The 20,848-nt window shown below is 37.6% G+C and overlaps 1 protein-coding gene across 1 annotated transcript in view; it reads left to right on the top strand.

Annotated features, from left to right (window-relative positions):
* Positions 1-18,789, top strand: part of LOC126354781 (general transcription factor IIH subunit 1) — a 28,435-nt gene extending 9,646 nt beyond the window's left edge. Inside the window, exons 6-11 of the mRNA XM_050004678.1 lie at positions 1,061-1,214; positions 10,955-11,075; positions 17,177-17,306; positions 17,755-17,940; positions 18,081-18,256; positions 18,464-18,789. Coding sequence (XP_049860635.1) covers positions 1,061-1,214; positions 10,955-11,075; positions 17,177-17,306; positions 17,755-17,940; positions 18,081-18,256; positions 18,464-18,589 — 893 coding nt within the window. The 3' untranslated portion in view covers positions 18,590-18,789. The remainder of the gene's footprint in view (positions 1-1,060; positions 1,215-10,954; positions 11,076-17,176; positions 17,307-17,754; positions 17,941-18,080; positions 18,257-18,463) is intronic.
* Positions 18,790-20,848: the final 2,059 nt, after the last annotated feature.

Here is a 20,848-nt window from a genome sequence, read left to right on the forward strand (position 1 = left end):
TCACTACACTCACGTTTAATGCTTGCCCTAGGTAAGACATTCACAGCAGAACAATCTGAACACTACTAAATGGTCATTGGCTGTCGGAGAATGCTTGATGTCACGTGCGCAGGAGCAGCTTAAACTTGACTGTCTTCATTTGCAACTGAACAATAGTCACTGTATTGAGTATCTATGTAACACTGCAAAAAATTATGCAGTCCTTTAACCTTTAGAGATTGTTCAGTACATCTTGTTGAAAATTTGTTTGAACTGAGTGTGAAAGCTGTAACAAAGCTGCTGTGACAGCAATTAAGAATGGAAGCAGCATTGCTTAGAGGCTAAAACAGTGCACACAACTTTTTAAAAATGGAGTGACCAGTATGGATATTTCTGTTAAGGTTCTCCTGCATGCACACGAAACAAGTTTGATAGTCTGCCACAAGAGATCATACATTGCTTTTATCATGCTGGAATTGAATGTGTTAAATTTAACTCTGCTCCATATTGTGAACCTCAGTTAATGTTGTAAATAATTATGTCCACTAATGTGAAAATTGTCATATCTTTCAAATGACCTCCCAATTTAAATAGTGCAGTAAATTTTAGGTTTTCTCTTGAAGTCCTTACTTGAACACTAAATACATTGTTTTGGCTGCTTTTGTCAAGAACAAAGGCAGAGCAGTCCCTAGTAAAAACTATAATTTTTGTGGACAGGTATACATATGAGTGTGTTACCATTTCAACTAAATGGGTTACTGAATCTGAAAGCTGTGCCAGACACAGTAATGCATTCTGCCACCACTTTTAATAACTGCCCATTGTTTGTACATTAAATAATAGAATAGGTTGAATGATCCCTACTTTGTTTCAAAAGTTGTTTCTGGGTTGATAGCAATTTCTCGGTTTTTAAGAATTGTTTCTACAATGATGATACATAATGCAGAAAATTAGGAAGAGAATTTAGGTTTGCAGATAGTTTTGTTCATAAATGTCTTTTAAGAGTTCATTGTTTAAATTCATACTTGTCATTTACTTTTGACCTATTACATTTTTTGCATTTGTCATTGAATGTTTTTAGAACTGAAGAAAGATATCACCTGCGGTATTGAAGATCCACTTGTAAACATAACAGAATTTGAAGACACCACATTGGATGAAGGTTATGGCACTGGAATCGAGAAGTCTGGCACATCTCAGAGTGGCAATATGGTTCATCAGAATATGATAAAGAGGTGAGTTAAAGTTTAAGTGCACACACAATCATGCAAACATCAACATGTGTATGAGAGAATAAAATCTTGTAAGCTTGTAACAGTATGTACTGATGTACTGCAGCAAAGTCTTTTATTTGTATACATCATGCATTCTTAACTTCTATTCCATTGGCCTGAGTAATTTTATTTTAGTCTTAATACAAATAAAAGTGTGCGCACATCTCTTATCAGAATTAAAAGAACAGGTGTGGTATTTATCAATTGGAACTAAACCTAGATTTCAGGCCGTTAAAGATTAACAGCACTTCAACAAAAATTTCGTAGGGGGGTTGGAGATGCCCATATCACACCTAACGAAAAGTTTACATATTGGACCTCCCTTTCAGTTCACCACCTAAGCAACACAAAAGTTAACACAATAAGATCTATATATAGCATAATTATCTGCATATATCACATTTCTCGATAATTTCTCAAAAAAAAAAATAAAAGATGAGTTTTAGAGAGATCTGTAATGCAGTTTACTAGCTTGGTTGCATGCTTAATCTCTAAACTGGAGATGTTTAATTTTTGTGCATTCAGTCTGTAATGTTTGAGAGTATATGTTGGTTTTATAGATTCAGTTTGTGATGCGGCACATTAAAGATCTCTCTTCATATGGATTTCATTTAGTAGGTTAAATAAGTAGGAATAACAATGAAATTGATTTGTATCACCTATTAATGCTTATTTTGCTCACCTTTTTAATTATTAAATTATAATAGATTTAATTAGATTAAATCTCCCCTTGTGTGCCACAAAATCATCTGTAACAATTTCATTTTAAATGTAAACAGTTTAACCCATTGGTGTACAATGGCAGGTATACTGGTCATTGCGCTCATGTGTATTTACATACAATGATGGGTATAGCAGGTACTGTACAGTCACCTTGTTGTGAGGTGCTGAGGCATGTTATGCATTACTGAAAGTTCTGTTTTTAGTTCAGCAGCATGTTAGATGGCAGCATGTCTCGTCTGCCTTACAGTTGACTGGAAATGTTCAAATGCAACTGCATGTTATGATGCAAAGTTGGCATGCTTTCATAAATTCAGTAGCACAACATGACAGATCCGTATAAAATTAAAGGTGAAAGATATTTGTGAAGAAAGTGATGTGAATGATACTGATAGTGAAATTGATTCTGAAAACAGCTAAAGCATAGAATCAGAAGTGTGTGACAACAGTGGTTGTTAAAGTTGTGGACATGGCTGCGCGGTCAGTGACCATTTACTTCGTAAAATTAACAGCCATAGTAGCCCTCAGTTGCAAAAAAAGGAGTCTTTGACCCAGGTTTTGGCACTGCTGAGTGCCTTCATTGGAAATAAAACTATAGTTACAAAATTGCAGAAAAGAAAATTTTTTTAAGTGTAAGTACTAGCTAGTAGTACAAAACAAACAGTACTTACATGTCATGTATTAAATTAAAAGCTTTATCGCTTGATTTTTAGTTTGACATGTGACATGTAAGTACTGCTTCTTTCTTGTACTACTAGCTAGTGCTTACACTTCAGAAAAAAATTTTCTTTCTTGCAATTTTGTAACAATGTTATTAGCCAATGTGAGAGTTTTCTGAAGAAGGCACTCATAGCAGTATCAAAACCTGGGTCAAGACTCCATTTCTTGCAACTGAGGACTGCTATTGCTGTTAATTTTAGCAGTGGTTGTATTGAGGGAGATTTTCCCCCTCGACAATCAAGATGCCGTTGCGGGGTCACCAATAGGATCGTTGAGTTACTGATGAGTGGAACTAGGATAATATTTGCAATAAACATAAACTGTACATGCAGAACATAGGAGAATGGTTGACAAAGCACACTAGTTTCCTGTGACAATAAATGAGATGAAGGTGCACTTTGTACTCTGCATGATAAGTCCCAAAAAAAAGAAACTACCTGTACAAGGTAACTGGTCAAAAAGAAAAATTATACGGACTCCTACTAATTGTAAAAGCATATCTTTTACTAGATTCAAAGCCATCTCAAGGCATCTTAATTTTGCTAATGTTTCTGCAGGTACGCAGCATGACAAACTCGGGAAGATCAGACAAGTTACTACTTATTATTCTTGGCAGATTTCAGTGTGTACAAGCATAGTAAAATTTTTTGTATTGATGAGTTGTAGAAATTCAGGGGCAGATTGTCATATGCACAATACAACCTATTAAAGAGGGCAAGATTGATTATATATTTTCAAAAGTATGTTAAAGTGATGATGGATACTGTTAACAATTTTAAAATTTATACAAGGTCTTGAGGTAGAAAAAGTATTCAGCAACCCAACAAGTGAGAAAGGTGTTTAGGATTTGAGGCTGTACTGGATGAATGGAGAAAAATATACGTGGGTAATTGGTATAGTTCTCCCCCACCTCGTTTCTAAAGCTATAACAGAAGAAGGCATACACAGTTGGAACCATACGACCAAACAAGAACAACATGCCACCGTAGTTAAAGAATTCTTGTGCTGAAATGCGAACTGACTTTTTAATCAGCCAATAAAGTTCTTGCTGTAAAATGGATTAACAAAAACCCAATGTACATTCTGTCAACCATTCACGTTTGACCTGACCATGTAGAGCAGAAAAAATGGGGAGACTAAGCTGTAACCTAATGACATCAGTGATCATAAACAAAGGAATGGGTGGACTTGATGCACATGATCAGTACTTAGCATCATACCCTCTTATGAGAATATATATGAAGAGATATAAACAGATTTTGTGTGTGTGTGTGTGTGTGTGTGTGTGTGTGTGTGTGTGTGTGTGTGTGTGTGTGTGTGTGTGTGTGTGTGTGTGTGTGTGTGTGTGTGTGTGTGTGTGTGTTAGACATTAAAATTCTTAATGGAAATGTTGTAGATTATACGATGGACTCTAATAGTAGGAGGCTTTGAGTTCATCTTGACCTGGTAGAAGAAATCCTGAATAACATTAGACTTACTGATTATGGGATTTGTGGATGCTCAAGCCAAGGAAGAAATCCATTAAGACTATAAGGGGTGTTCAAAAAGAAATGAACTGGAGTCTGTAATGCGCAAACCGGTGACAGGAGGGTAATATTGTAGCGTGTGTAACGAGGTCTGGTTCCAACCAGAGTGTGAAAGTTCACAGCATGTTGATAGAGGCCATGTATGCACGTCACGTGACTATAAAGAGTAGATGGGTAGTTTGCGAACTAATGGGTCCAAAGAAACGATTCACCAAGACAGATGGAAGGAGCAAGGAACAAATTCTAAGGAATGGTCTTTCATACTTTACTTTGATCGTGGCTTCTACTTATAGTTCCTGGGAACAGGAAACGGTCTGTCTTGTTCCAGCCTTGGTCCCTGTCTCCCTTGGCCGGATATGTTCTTCTTGGCGTGGCCACTCGTCGCAGTTCCACTGCCAACTGCTCCTAGTTAGTTCAGTATAGAGTTGTTGTTCATTTCGTTCCCTGCGCATGCCCATTCTAGATCTGTTTCAAATATTTTTTGAACTCTCGTCTTTGGTTCTTTTCGTATTCTAATCAGTGTCCACCACCAGTAATTAAAATTTATTTTATAATTAAGTAAATTACATAAATACGGCTTGGTTTGTAATTCATAAATCTTTACATGTAACAAAAGGACATATCAGCTTGCTTCACTATTTCGATAAACAGCAGAAGATATAAAAATAGTTTTTTATTAGACATGTAAAAAGTGTCAGCATGGCACACAAGTTCTCATTTTCAGTCTTTTTTGATAAAAGGTAAAACAGCATGTTCATTGTTGCGGAAGGCAGACCAGTTTACAACCGAATGAAGCCCATGCTCCATATTAGTGTGTCTGGTCTCTCATTTTGTGAGGAGAATACAATAACTTCTACAATATTATTCCAGTGGTTCAGGGTGGTGCACGAAAAACCAGCTCAAGAGTACTAGACTGCTCACTGTCTCTCACCGGTCATCATCTGTTGTTTCAAAGTTGTTGTTTGCGTTAGCTTATTTGTTATTTCTTTACTGCCTAATTATTATATGCTTATTTATTCTGCTTGTAGTGGTCAACAAATCGTGCGTAGTTGGCAAGCAGTTTGTACTCTGGGCCACTTTTTATGCGCTGTCTTATATTATTTAATTGCAATCAGCCACATGACGCTACAGTTGGCTAAACGAGAGGTTTTGCAGAATCACAAAAATTACTTAGTGTGTGAGAATTATGTAATGAATAACAACTCTGTTCTCCAGAGGGGAGGCAAGTGTCCCCTCTTGGCACCTTATGTCTTGAAACCTAAGCTACTAATTTTCAATTTTTCATAAGAACCATATACCATGTACAAATGAACAATGACTGAGTAAAAATCAAGTTTCCAAAAAAGAGCGATCACCAGTGAACTGGTTCCCTAGGATGAAAAAGTTTGTCCATTTCTAATATTACAGAGCTAGCAGCAGCATGCATCAATCATCCAACGCTGCCAGTCACATTGCAAATAGTGACATGGAGGTGTGAAAAGATGAGCAAAGATGTGTTGTTCGTTTTCTGACAGTGGGAGTAGTTGGAGGAATGGATTCATTGACGAATGTCACAAGGGTACAGCAAACACTGCATGTCTCCTGCAAGGCCACAAGCACTTCAGGGAAGGATGGGTGTTGTTAGCCAATGATGCACAGTCTGGAGCACCACACTGCATTACTGATGACAGGTTCAGCTGGTGGCTACACTCATTACCCAGGACTGCCAAGTGACAGTGAAAGCCATAGCTGCTGTGGTTGGATTGAGTGTTGCAAGTGTCCACACCATCATGAAGGAATGACTGCACATGCACAAAGTGTTTGCCCAATGGGTGCCCCCATAACACCAGGAAACATGTCAAATGGCTCACTGTCTTGCTCTTCTGCAGTGCTATGCTCGGGAAGGGAATGTGTTCCTGGCATGACTGGTGGCTGGAGATCACTGTCATCACTTCAAACCAGAATCAAAATGACAGTCCCCAGTGGAAGCATCCAGGGTCACCACCACCAAAAAAAAAGCAAAGGCCATCCACATGAGAGCAGAAGAGGTTATGCTGACATTCTTCTTTGACCAAGATGGCCCCCTTCTGATTCACTTCCTGCAGTATAAGCCAACAGCGAATGCCCAGCATTACTTGCAAACTTTGACCACCTTTCTCAAACTGATCAAATCAAAACAACCAGGCAATATCACATGTGCGGTCTTTCTGCTCCACGACGATGCAAAGCCTCATACGGCCAACACAGTCGCGGCACTCCTGCAGAAATTCAAATGGGACATTCTTGGCTGCGCTCCATACAGTCCAGACCCCTCTCCCTGTGATTATGCCATTTTTGGTCCCCTTGGAAAGGCTCTTTGGGGGCAAAAGATTCACCTTGTACAGTGACGTCCAGCTGTATGTGCGAAACTGGTTAATATCGCAGCCCCGGGAATTTTATGAGACAGCCATTCACTGCCTTGTCACATTGAGACAATTGTCTCAACAGTTGGGGGTCAATACTTCTTACAGGTACTGGTTTCTGTAATTATGCCTCCAGTAAGTAAAATGCTCTTAACACAGCTTGTAGTGTGTTGCTGTGAAAACAAAGGAAAATCCTGAAAAATGAGGTTACTGCTGTGACACCATATCAAAAAAAATTGTATGCCATTGGGTTAATAGTTGTTTCCCAAGATTAAAAAAAAAATCCTCGTGACTTAGAGCTGCCCAAAACACACAGAAGAAAGCAGTGCCTGCTAGAAGCATTATTAGTCACAATAGAATCAGCACCTTCTGGCAATGGTACTTGAAAACAGTTAACCTGCCAATTGTTAGCACAGCATTGGTATCATGTGAATTGGTGACATTTGCCATTAAGGGGTTGAGGTTGTATTCACTATTTAGTTGGCACATAATATCCACTTTCCCTAGCTTTAAAAGTTTAAGAAAACTGTTTTCACTGGAATTCTTTCATCAGAATTGGTTTTTCATCATTTGCATGAAAATTCAATTCTGTGGTGCCATTCCCAGCCTAGGCTCTATTGCTACATGGTAACAAGACAGGTGAAACAGAAAAATGTTCATTTTACTTCAGAGCTACTCAGCTGCATCGTACAATGTTCTGTTAAAAGTGCATGTTTACTCTTGCCTGGATTTAAACTGTTCTTTGTTTTCATTCTTGATATATGCTTAGATTGGTTCTGGGTGCAACTAAGTTGTTAACTTTCATCCTAAGCTCATTTTCCAGATTTTTGCACAAGAAATCGCACACTGAATTTATATTGCAGTTTTTCAGACACGCACTCTGCTGCAAGACTTCACAAGAAAATAACGCACTAGAAGTTGAACACAAGTCACAAAAAGAAACTCGCTAGTAACACAATGTATCCTAAAAAATGCCATCAGCAAGCAAGGAAACAGTAGTGATGGATATGTGTCCTGTGCTTATTTCCTCTAATCAATCATGGAACTTGTCCTGAATGGCAACACTTAAGTTACTGTATTGTAATTTACTCTAGAGATACAATTAAATAATTCCTGTGGTGGATAAAATTGCCAATGTCATAAACAAAAACTAAAAACACTACCAGAACATCAATAGAAATGGTTAGTTAATGAGACACCAAAGAATACTAGAAATTTGGATATAGGGATTCAGTAGCACAGCCCTTGATTCATTCAGTTTTGATGTAAGCAATGGAATGTGAAAATTGTGTGGAGGTTGATAGAACACTTTCAGGTTGTGCTCACTACTGCTGTATTCTGTAGGAGCCGCACCTTCAAACCTTTACTGCATGGAGCTAATCCTTATTTCAAGGAGCAGTTTAAAGACTGGCTGCTGCCTGTTGATGAATGTTACTTGATATCAAGTCATAAAAACATTGACCATGTGTGAAATGCTTTGATTTTAAATTCTGTAATACATTATTGAGAAATATATTTTAGTACATATCTTGGGGCAACTCTGCTTCAGAGCTGTGCCTGTTCAAGCATAAAATTGTTATAGGGACAGCCAAGCTTTCAAATCTAGTAAAATAACTTTGCTAAAGAATACTCTTCTGTTTACAGCATATTTTCTTCCATTCAGTATTTGTATATTTAGAAATAACTTCATAGCTATCTGTAAGTTGACACTATATTAGTCACTGGGAAACTTGTTTCCTTGCTACTGGTACAGTATGTTTTTGTATCTGGTACCCATTAAAATGCATGAAGGAATTTTATACCTATGGAAGCAATTAATTGCACATTGGAGCAGCATTTCTCAAACACACTGTTTAGCAAAGCCCCTGTGCTTCAGTTTAATGTCCATGAACTATTGTCAAGTTCCAGAAATATTGTAAAACTTTACATATTCAACTTAGAAATATTGGCAGGAATTGTTGTTCAAAATTTTTTTACATCTATGGACCTTGCCGTTGGTGGGGAGGCTTGCGCGTCTCAGCGATACAGATAGCCGTACCGTAGGTACAACCAAAACGGAGGGGTATCTGTTGAGAGGCCAGACAAACGTGTGGTTCCTGAGGGGGGGGCAGCAGCCTTTTCAGTAGTAGCAAGGGCAACAGTCTGGATGATTGACTGATCTGGCCGTGTAACATTAACCAAAACGACCTTGCTGTGCTGGTACTGCGAATGGCTGAAAGCAAGGGGAAACTACAGCCATAATTTTTCCCGGGGCATGCAGCTTTACTGTATGATTAAATGATGATGGCGTCCTCTTGGGTAAAATATTCCGGAGGTAAAATGGTCCCCCATTCGGATCTCCGGGCGGGGACTACTCAAGAGGATGTCATTATCAGGAGAGAAAAAACTGGCATTCTACGGATCGGAGCGTGGAATGTCAGATCCCTTAATCGGGCAGGTAGGTTAGAAAACTCCAAAAGGGAAATGGATAGGTTAAAGTTAGATATAGTGGGAATTAGTGAAGTTCGGTGGCAGGAGGAACAAGACTTTTGGTCAGGTAAATACAGGGTTATAAATACAAAATCAAATAGGAGTAGTGCAGGAGTAGCTTTAATAATGAATAGGAAAATTGGAATGCGGGTAAGCTACTACAAACAGCATAGTGAACGCATTATTGTGGCCAAGATATACGAAGCCCACACCTACTACAGTAGTAAAAGTTTATATGCCAACTAGCTCTGCAGATGAAGAAATTGATGAAATGTGTGATGAGATAAAAAAAAAAGTTATTCAGGTAGTGAAGGGAGACGAAAATTTAAGTCATGGGTGACTGGAATTCGACAGTAGGAAAAGGGAGAGAAGGAAACATAGTAGATGAATATGGATTGGGGCTAAGAAATGAGACGAAGCCGTCTGGTAGAATTTTGCACAGAGCATAACTTAATCATAGCTAACACTTGGTTCAAGGATCATAAAAGAAGGTTGTATACATGGAAGAATCCTGGAGATACTAAAAGGTATCAAATAGATTACATTATGGTAAGACTATTATGGTAAGGCTATTTGTAATTTGTACAGAAACCACATGGCAGTTATGAGTCGAGGGGCATGAAAGGGAAGCAGTGGTTGGGATAGGAGTGAGACAGGGTTGTAGCCTCTCCCCGATGTTTTTCAATATGTATGTTGAACAAGCAATAAAGGAAACAAAAGAAAAATTTGGAGTAGGTATTAAAATCCATGGAGAAGAAATAAAAACTTTGAGGTTCGCTGATGACATTGTAATTCTGTCAGAGACAGCAAATGACTTGGAAGAGCAGTTGAACGGAATGGACAGTGTCTTGAAAGGAGGATATAAGATGAACATAAACAAAAGCAAAACAAGGATAATGATATGCAGTCAAATTAAATCGGGTGATGCTGAGGGAATTAGATTAGGAAATGAGACACTTAAAGTAGTAAAGAAGTTTTGCTATTTAGGGAGTAAAATAACTGATGATGGTCGAAGTAGAGGATATAAAATGTAGACTGCAATGGCAAGGAAATCATTTCTGAAGAAGAGAAATTTGTTAACATTGAGTATAGATTTAAGTGTCAAGAAGTCGTTTCTGAAAGTATTTGTATGGAAGTGAAACATGGACGATAACTAGTTTGGACAAAAGAATAGAAGCTTTCGAAATGTGGTGCCACTGAAGAATGCTGAAGATTAGATGGTTAGATCACACAACTAATGAGGAGGTATTGAATAGAATTGGGGAGAAGAGGAGTTTGTGGTACAACTTGACAAAAAGAAGGGACTGGTTGGTAGGACATGTTTTGAGGCATCAAGGGATCACAAATTTAGCATTGGAGGGCAGTGTGGAGGGTAAATATCATAAGAGGGAGGCAAAGAGATGACACTAAGCAGAAGGATGTAGGTTGCAGTAAGTACTGGGAGATAAAGAAGCTTGCACAGGATAAAGTAGCATGGAGAGCTGCATCAAACCAGTCTCAGGACTGAAAACAACAACAACAATGCCCTTCAACACACAGTTGTTAATGCACATAAACCACTGGGTGCACCACAGATAACATGCTTTTATTGAATGCCATTTGATTTAAAAATAAAGGAACTTAGGAGGGGCAGGGAAAAATTGTTGAAATGAAACAACTGTGCAAAATGAGTTTTAAAACTGACCACTCCCCATCATTGCATGAGCATTTGTTAATTTGTGTTATGTAATAGTATGTAATGTATGCAATTTTCCTTGAACTGCAGCTATTTTTAATTTTAAAATAAAATGAGATGTATTAGCTTCAACATTTACCATGTGCAGAAGTCATGTGTACTGTTGTCACTTGCAATGTTTCATGATACTAATTTTTCAAATATTTGCAGGTTTAACCAGCATTCAATTATGGTATTAAAAGCCTGTCAGCAACATACGTATGAGCAGCCAGAGTCACCATCCCAGATAAATGGAAATATAAACAGTGAACCACAGTCAAATGTAAAAAAGGTAAAACTTACTTTGTGCTTAACTTAGATTAGTAAATTGATATTAAAAATTGTGGTATGTTGCCTCTCTCCTATTTAACATTTTGCTGTTGAAAGGGGGCTTTAAATGCAGCAGATGACACTTAGTAACTCTCATCTGCTTGGACCAATATGCTAAACACACTTCTGTGCTCCTTTTTAAATCTCTTGAACTTACTTTTAACCCAGGGATATCAGTGCTTTGTACATTTGTCCTATTTTCAACATTGGGTAAAATGCTTTGATAATGAGTTTTATATTGATAAGTCATACACATATTGTTGCAAATAATTTTAGTAAAAATATCAAGTAAGAATTTTTTTAAAACAAAATAGTATTTGTTGACTCTCTATCCATAGTGTAAATTTGGTCTGAGGGACCAGTTATTTTCATTCTGTAGAATTGCTCATTGATGGCAACACTCAGTTCCTCATTTGATACAAATTTTCTTCCACCAAACTAATTCGTCAAGTTTGAAAATTGGAATAAGTCAGTGAAGCTAAATATAAAAAGTAGTTTGGCTGAGGGACCAAATTTAAAGCTTAGTTTATTCACTTTGCAATTGTGACTGGAATTTGTCAGATGATGCATAGTATTGATGAAAGTGCACCATTTTTGTCAGTTTTAGTAGTTTTTATTTGAAGTTGTTATATGAGCAAACAGTAAAATGTAAGTGGTGTGCAGGGCATGCCAGAAGTGGGTGGTCTGAATCAAGGATGGGCAGGTGGGTTTACAGGTAATGAGGTTATTTGAAATGAGAAGTAACAAAAACTTTGACTGTATTGTAATATTGTGACAGCATGGAATAGAGATGGGCATACCTGCGGTGGAAATATAACAGCTGCCGGTCTAGGTGGTTGTGAAACACAGGAACAAGTGGAGTGATGATGGTTCACTTAAAGTTCTGATAGTGGCAAGTTTCTGAGTGCTGAGCCAGTCAGATAGCAGGGAGCCATCCACTCAGAACTTGGAAGGATGCATCACAAGAGATTAATTTTTGTGTTCTGCTCACCAAGGCTTCGTCAGCAGATACAATGCAAGCCAGTTCACACCTCCTGTTTGCTAGACTTGATGTCGGTAGCTAGTTTATTCAGGAGGGGACAGAGAAGTGTACTTTCAGTAGCTGCTACTGGAGTGAATTGCTACTGTCCTGGAGGACAAGCTGGGGAAAATTGAAATCAAATTTTGCTTGAAAAATCTTTATTATGCCTAGACTGGCTGGCCTTCCTTCAGTTTTGGTTCTGTTCGTATCAAAGTAGTGTGAGGATGATACTTATACAATCCCTAAACAGGTCTCACCTGCACCTTGGGAGTTAATAAAGTGGTCTTGGCCTCCTTCAGTGCACTCACAGATAATTGTTTTGGCTGCTTAAACAATGGATCCAGAAGTCATCTGAGATAAGAATACGCATAAGAAGTCGTCGTCATTGCAGTTAGACATACAAATATTGTTTGAATCATTCTGCTGGTTGTGGTTACGGTCATCAGGGATTGTGGCATCTGCTGAACACACAACTTCTACACTCACATTTGTGTTCCACATATTGTATACTCATTATGATGAGATTCTTAGTCATTGTTCTCTCACCTTGTAACTAATTCATAAAGAAGTATTTATAATGTATCAAAGGAATATTCAATAAAGACATGTGGAGCAGAAGCCAGGCTATCTAGAGTAAAGTACAATAAAAAAGATATATTTTATGGTGTGCGTTATGCACACAGTCTAGTCTATAAGGGACAACAGCATTACCCAAACATTTACTTTGGACAGCATTGGCCAACCAGCTGGTGCAACTACTGTGCAGTAATGTGAATAGTTCCAATTAAGATGTAAAAAGAGATGAGCAGAGCAACAATATAGCTTGGAATGTCTTTTGTTTTTTAAGTAGAGTGAAATATTTGGTAAAATTCGAGCAGTACTGTATGCATCTTAGAGGACCAGACAGTAAGCATAACATGCTCTCATTCTTAGCTAACATTAAATTGTAGTTACAAATAAGAGCAATGAAAATTCCTAAAGTGTATTGCAGGGCTTCCACCATACATTAAATATTGAAGCCACTGAAAGCATTTCTTACAGTCATCTAGTAATTCCTGAACTAGATCAATATTTAATCCAAGAAGTACATTTCAATGTGGAAACTCTCATCTGCTATGTTTACAGTTGATCAGCAACGGAGACTGTGAAGCCATCAAAGTGCCACATTTTCTCCCCTTCTTTTGACGTGCTGCTCATATTCAGATAGTGTTCAGCAATGATTTGTGACAGAGCTTCGTGCATTAGTTCCAGTATGTCTGGCAGCTTAAATATGTTATTCCTTGTGACAGTTCCCCTACCTTGGCTCCAGATAAGTACTGTTTAGTTCCCAAAACTGTGAAACAGTGGCAACTGCAAATGCAGCATTTGTATGGCATGCTTGATGCTGTGAAAATTTTCTCATGCTTCCAAGACCCTTATCAACTGGTGTTTTGAGACACCATGTCTGTGGTAGACAACAATGGCTTTACCCAAAATAAAAAGTATTTGATTTTAAATTTTTGTTCTGAAAATTTAGTTTTCCTAATTGAAACCATTTTTGTTAAAAATCTTCTATAAAATATTGGTAATTATATTATGAAAAGGAAAGTTGCCACTTACCATACAGCAGAGATAGGCACAACAAAAAGAATGTTCCAAATAAAGCTTTCGGCTCATAGGTCTTTGCCAACAAAAAACTCACTCACACTAACGTGACTTCTGAGGCAACTGTAACTACACTGCCTGTCTGTGACTCGGCATCTCTTCTATATGGTGAGTGGCAATTTCCCTTTTCATAGTATTGTTACATTCCATCCTAGATTTTTCATTGTTTAGTATTGGTTATTAGGAATTCAAATGAATGATGTAAATAAAATAGAAAGAAACTTCCACATGGGAAAAATATATTAAAAACAAAGATTCCAAGACGTGCCAAGCAAGTGCCGGTAGACAGGCACAATAAATAAAACACACAAACACACACACAGAATTTCTAGCTTTTGCAACCGACGGTTGCTTCTTCAGGAAAGAGGGAAGGAGAGGGAAAGACGAAAGGATGTGAGTTTTAAGGGAGAGGGTAAGGAGTCATTCCAATCCCCGGAGTGGAAAGACTTGCCTTAGGGAGAAAAAGGACAGGTGTACACTCCCTCTCCTTCCCTCTTTCCTGAAGAAGCAACCGTCTGTTGCAAAAGCTAGAAATTCCGTGTGTGTGTTTGTGTGTTTTATTGTGCCTGTCTACCGGCACTTTCCTGCTTGGGAATCTTTGTTTTTATTAGGAATTTATATTTACAATAACTGGAATTTTGTGTACGGCAAGTAATTAGAAAAAAGATGTTAATTTTCATTAAAATGATTAGATATTTGTTAATATGCATAAATTTCAGGATTTTTATATTTAGATGATGTCGGAATTCCAAATTGAATGAGAAAAAAAATGACCAAAGGGAGATTAGTACCATTGCTCCATAGTGTATCTTATCATTCTACAATGCTATAGATTCAGCTCAGCATGATGTTATAAGAAGTCTTGACTCTAGTAATAAATGTTGTTGGAAAACTTCAAAGCTGATTGTTTTCCAGTAAATGAGTGAAAAAACATTACAAATGACTAGTTTGTCAGTTTTAACAGTGCTTTGCGTTTGTGTACCTATTTCCACTGGATCATGCAAAGCTTTGATCAAATTTTATGAGTTTCCATGCAGCTCATTTTTTATGCAAGTCCTTTCATTCTTCAGTCCATTTTCTTCTGGTTTCCTTTGCAGTCTTGCAGACTGCGATTCCTATCGATCAATTTTTTATGTGAGAGTTTGTCTAAAACGTACCAAGAATTTATTTGGCATCTTTTTGGATGTTTTGTGACATTTTGAGTCAGTGGTATAGAATTTTCAAACTGTGTAATTTGAAATTTTGCCAAGTCTTGTTTTTGGGAGTCTCAATGCATCAATGGAATTTTAATGTTCTTTCTTCAGATATCTGGCACAGGGTTGGATAATTTTTCTGTTTTCCAGGATTTTAGTCTGTAGCCATCTTCTGTTGTAGTTGAGCTGAGAACCTTTCTCATACTTTTGCATTCTCCTTTCAGGCTGCTTCACACATCCCCTCTCTGTTTGCCCCCATTCCTCCAGGTGGTTTAAGGATCTTACCTACGTAGTAGGAGTGTCTTGATTTGACCTACTGTGAGGACAATTTTTGGATATCACAGTTTGAGCACGAGAATAGTTTTTGGAACTAAATTTTTCAGCACATTTTTAGTGGGCTTCTGATTGGAATGGTGTGCTCATTCATTAAGATAGCAAAGTCATCTTTGAAAGCTAATCGCCCTATTTTGATGTCCTTGTTACCCTAGTTGTATAGGTTTACATTAGTTCTGACCATTAAATTTGTTTTCCTCTTTCAGATGAATTTTGTCCAGAAAGCTGTTAAAGAAGAGTGACACAGATAATTGCCCTGTAACACTGGTTTTCATGAGCAGATATTCACCAGTCATTCTTGTTAGATTTTTCGATGAGGGCTTATTTACTGAGGTTGAGTTCGGTTGTCCTCTTCCTCCTCCTGCTGCTGCTGCTGCTTCTTGTTATTATTCAGGGTTGCCACAGGTTCTGGAAATTGGGAAATATCAGGGAATTTTGAACACATTAGGGTAATCGAGGAAATATCAGGGAATTTTGAAGGGGGAAAAGCAAAAATCTTGGTAGATGAAATAGTTTGCTTACTGAGTTGTCATGAATCATCGCTGGCTGGGTGCAGCTGAGTACGTTCACTGCTTTGCTACTCTGTCTTTACTGCTGCTTCTCCCTTTCCTACCATTCCCTTCAGCTTGCAGTCAGGGATGCACGGGTGGTGTGTTTGGATCTGATTCTGAGAGACTGTAGACGCAGCTGCCGAAGACTGTGGTCATGTGTGCATTAGTTGTCTGAGTGATTGTGAATGTGTGTGCGCTCTATTTTTCTGACAAAAACTATGGCTGAAAATTCAGTTGTGACTGTGTGATTCTTTCCTATGTACCTGTCTGTAGGTTGGCAATCATCTTTATGGTGAGTTGCTACTTATCCTCATTATTATTGATTCTATTATTGATTCTTAAAGTAATTGGAAAAGTTATCTGTGCTTGGATTGATCAGTGGTCTTATTTCATCAATATGCTGTCTGTGGCTTGTGAATAGCTGGCAATACAAGTGGATTTCTGCAACGGGCCAATACTGCAGGCTGTTTCTGTGGTTGTTTGTATTGGATTGGGCTTGCCGACCTGAAGCCATTCGGTTCCCACTAATGTGCAGGCCCTGCCCATTGAGTCTAGTGCCACCGATCTGGCCGCAGGCCTAGGCTGTCTGTGTGTTGTGTATAAAGAGTACGGATGGTAAGAAGAAGAAAACTGTGTCCTGCTGTTTGTACAATATGCAATTCTTTATTCCTCAAAAGGAAAGTTAACACAGTGGGTAATAAGACAATAATGAATGTAGTAGAAGCAACATTTCATTGGCAGTTACATATAGTGTTGGTTTACATAATTCTTCTCTGCCTTATACACTTCTTTCAGGAGACCTACTTTTTCCAAGGTTATTTCTGAAGTCAGTGAAGATATTTTCAATCTGTCTAGCGACACCAAGGAAATATGCATTTTTGTCACCCAAAGTGTTTAGTTTTATTGAAATAAAATTACATTAATGGTCTTAAAGAAACTCGCACATCATTTGGCTTTGCTTTCTCCATCTAAAAACGGTTTATTGCAAAAGATCTTGATGTTAGTACTTAAAATTTTTGCTGACATCAGGAAATGCTTTCTGATTGAAAGTTTTTTAGATATTTCCTTGTTTGGACAATTGTTTCTTGTACCATAGCTGCAATGATAGTAAACTTAAATCTTAACTTACCCTTGAGATCTCAAAATTTGTCAGGAAAAAATGCTAAAACTTGTCTGGAAATCAGGGAAATAGCTGGAAATTTCACGTAGGCAAACTTGTGGCAACCCAGTTATTGAAGCAATGATTTTTGTTGTATTCTATGTATGGACTACTAACCTGATTAGACTTCCATAAAAATGTGTTGACTTTTTCTCTTTACAGTTAAGACTTCAGGAGAAGATAACATATGAAGACCTAGATGCCACTAGTGAGTCCAATAATGTCAGTGCCCCACAGCTCAGTCTGTCTAGAGTTGATAGGTATTTGCATGGACCAATGCCTGACTCCTCAGGTAATTACCTAAATTTGAAATTCCTTAAATGTGAATTATGTTCCTGGAGTAATGGGTGACATTTTTGTAATGTAATAAATTGTTTGGGAAAGGTACGTCACCATCTGTGAGAACTATGTTAAGTTTTTTCTGCTGTGTGATTTTTGCTAATTTGTTAAAATTGATTATGTTTATTACTATTAATTCGTGCAATGGTATATGCATTTGATCCATCAAATCAGCCAGAAGATTGGTGTTAAAAGTATAAACTGAAAATAATTTTCTCATCTTGATACTTAGTTTCAATAAGGGATGAGTTGAACAAAAAATAAGAACCTATTACCATATTTAAAAATACTAGTTTAGATATAAATTTGGAAGTAAGTTGATGATTTACTATCATATTGGTATTTGAGTGGACCAGGTTAAACACTTGAAACATTGCAAAGCTTTATTTTTTCTGACCCAGCTGAAGGACTGACAGGAGAACAGCTTTTGGGATCCTCCATGAAACTTGGCAGAGAGGCACAAAGTTGGGGAGTATTACAGCGGCATAATACAACACTGGTGAATCCTGCATCAGCTGTTAGTGCCTTAGGAGAACTGACTCCAGGAGGTGCATTAATGAAAGGTTTCCAGGAGGAATCTCTAGCACGTGAGTTGCATTTGTGACATCAATCCTTTAAGTTAATTGCATTATTTTTCAAATAAATCATAAGTTTCAAAATGTTTCTGTTGTGGAAATGATTGTTTGATGATAGAAACATCTGATTCAGATATGACACACTTTTACAGAGCTTGTGCCACCGGATCTTGAGAAGGAACTGAAGAATCTGTACATGTCAATGTGTGAGCTACTACGCCATTTTTGGGCATGCTTTCCCCCAACTACAACAACATTAGAGCAGAAAGCAGCCCATATGCATGAAGCACTCCACAGGTTTCACTCAGCTAGGCTGAAACCTTTTGAGGTATTTCTTAATAGCAGTATTTCCATCACTCATATTAATGGCAAATATGTGCTCTCTCTCTCTCTCTCTCTCTCTCTCTCTCTCTCTCTCTCGTTCACATTTTTACTTTATATAATGTTGAATAATTAAAGCTTTATAAGTTGTTCATTTGGCAAGTTTCCATCTTTGAGCTTTAGCATTTGCTAATACCTATGAAAATCTTTTCAGGATAGAGTGCTGAGAGAATATTCACCCTTGAGCCACAATCTGACTAGTCACCTGAATCAGCTGCTGAATGCAGCTTACCGTAAATTTGCTACATGGCAACAGCGCAAAATGCAGATCCTGAGGTAGCCAAAGGAACATGGTGTATTTACAGGACTCAGTTACCACAAATTATTCATGCCAAAAAGAAGTTTGAAGCATTTAATATATATATTTACTGTATATTTCTGATAAAACAGAACAGTGCTACACAGACATCCGTGATGTATTTTAATAAGTGATGTACATGTGAATACTCAAGTATTAAACATTTATAGTTTTGTATTGAACATCAGTATTTTTTCTCCCATTATCTGCCTTAAATATATTGTCGGAACAGTTACTGATTTTAAAAAGAAATCCTCAGGTGTGTAGTTTTTGTTGAGGCTTATTGCTGTGAATATTTTTTACAAGTAATGGAGTCATCATGAACCCTCTAAATGCTTCGTACGTTGGTCATAATATTAAGAGGTTCAGTGCCTGTCCAAATGCAGTGTAGGGCCATTTCCATTTGCATTTTCTTAGCATGGGATGTGTAATAGATTAGGCCATATATTTTACTGTGTGCATTTGCCTGTACCATCCTTTCACGTAATTGTCATCATATGTGAGAAATGATATATATAAGAAAACATCAACACACTAGTGAAAGAAGTAAAGTACTAAGAAATAATGGTTGTGTATAAATGCCATACTGTGTATCGTCCTTGGAGTAGCAGTTTACTACAGGCTAGTGCATGAGCTCTGATTTAAGATGGATGGCAAGAGTTTTTTTGTTGCCTTGTGCAAAGACACATGTAAATACATTTATACATGTAAATACATTTATGCATGTAAATACATTTTGAGTAGTTATAGGAATGAATGCAGAAGTTCTTGGAATCAAACAGGTACTACACTGAAAGTGCCAATAACTGACTGAAGATTACTGGAAAGTCTACAGCTTTGCAACATCAGTACATTTGGATTAATCCTTCTGCTGCTCCAGAAATGCTCTTTGCATTTTGTGCTGAGGTGGCTTTTGTTACAGCTGCACTGCTCACCAAATGCTGGTGCCTGTGCCGAGAGATGACATTCCGGCCAATACAAAATACATATTGTCCGACATTTTGAGAACTATTAGGTGAAAAATATTTGATTTTTGTACATTTTAGTCTCTTCACTTGATAAAGAACTGAATTTTGTTTCATGATCAGTCATACTTTCTACACTAAATCAAATTAAGCAATACACTGCACAAAATTTGAGAGCACAGAGATGAAAATGCACTGTGCAAACTTTGAATATGGTTGATTTTAGCTCGTACATTGCAGCAAATGAAATGTAGATAACATATCGAAAATAAATTTAAAAATTAAGAGCAGTAAGATATCTCGCTCCATTATCAAGTTGCTGGGCTTTATTTTGGAAGGACACTTATGTGCGACGTGCCCATTCATGTTCTTGCGCACTGCGAATTGTGATCATAACAATCGTCATCCTATAAATGGTTAAAGATATCATAATGAGTTTTTTGCAAATCTTAGCATGCAATTAAGCACATGTTGTATGATAAATACTTGAAAACCTTTTATTCACCGAGATATGGAAATAATTTGTCCAAAGCGGTGAGAGGTTGGCAGCTCAGGATGCATCCATACATCTGTAGAACTGTAGGAAGATCCAACTGCTGCACATACACATGTCCAAAGCACCTGGGAAACAGTGCAGCAGGATGTGTGTACACACCCACAGCAGCAAAATTATCAGAGGAGAGCTTTAGCTGCAAAGCAGAAATGTTGAGTTGTCTGTAAGCATACATAAAAATAAAATGTGCTAGCTTTCAGAGAGTCTTTTACAAGAGAGTAAAAGACACATGCACATGTGTGTTTTATTCGCACTCATAAGATTATTCCAAAACCTAGATTTTTCTGTGTAGCTACGGACAACTCAACCCTTCTGTTTTTCAGTGAGTGTTCTCTTTAATCCAAAAGTATTTACATTCTATCAAAACATTCCTACAAGATTAATGGTCATCATTTTAGTTTTGTTGGTGCCAGACCCTGCATAAATTTTCCAGTGGAACACAAATAGTAGTCTATTAGAAACTACTCATTTGTTGCCACTGAATGGGTAGATTATGATGAAACGACACCACCACACACACACACACACACACACACACACACACACACACACACAGACACACAGACACACACACACACACACACAGACACAGGTCAGTTATATACTATTCAATGGTAAGTCTGTGGTAATGTGAGTAGTATTGTTTCTTTTGTATCGGATGTCATTGAAAGTTTGCACACACATCAGGTTTGATAACTTGTGTAGGTGAAATTTACCAGAATG

Source organism: Schistocerca gregaria, chromosome 3 (genome assembly GCF_023897955.1).
Source record: "Schistocerca gregaria isolate iqSchGreg1 chromosome 3, iqSchGreg1.2, whole genome shotgun sequence".
Classification (NCBI taxonomy): domain Eukaryota; kingdom Metazoa; phylum Arthropoda; class Insecta; order Orthoptera; family Acrididae; genus Schistocerca; species Schistocerca gregaria.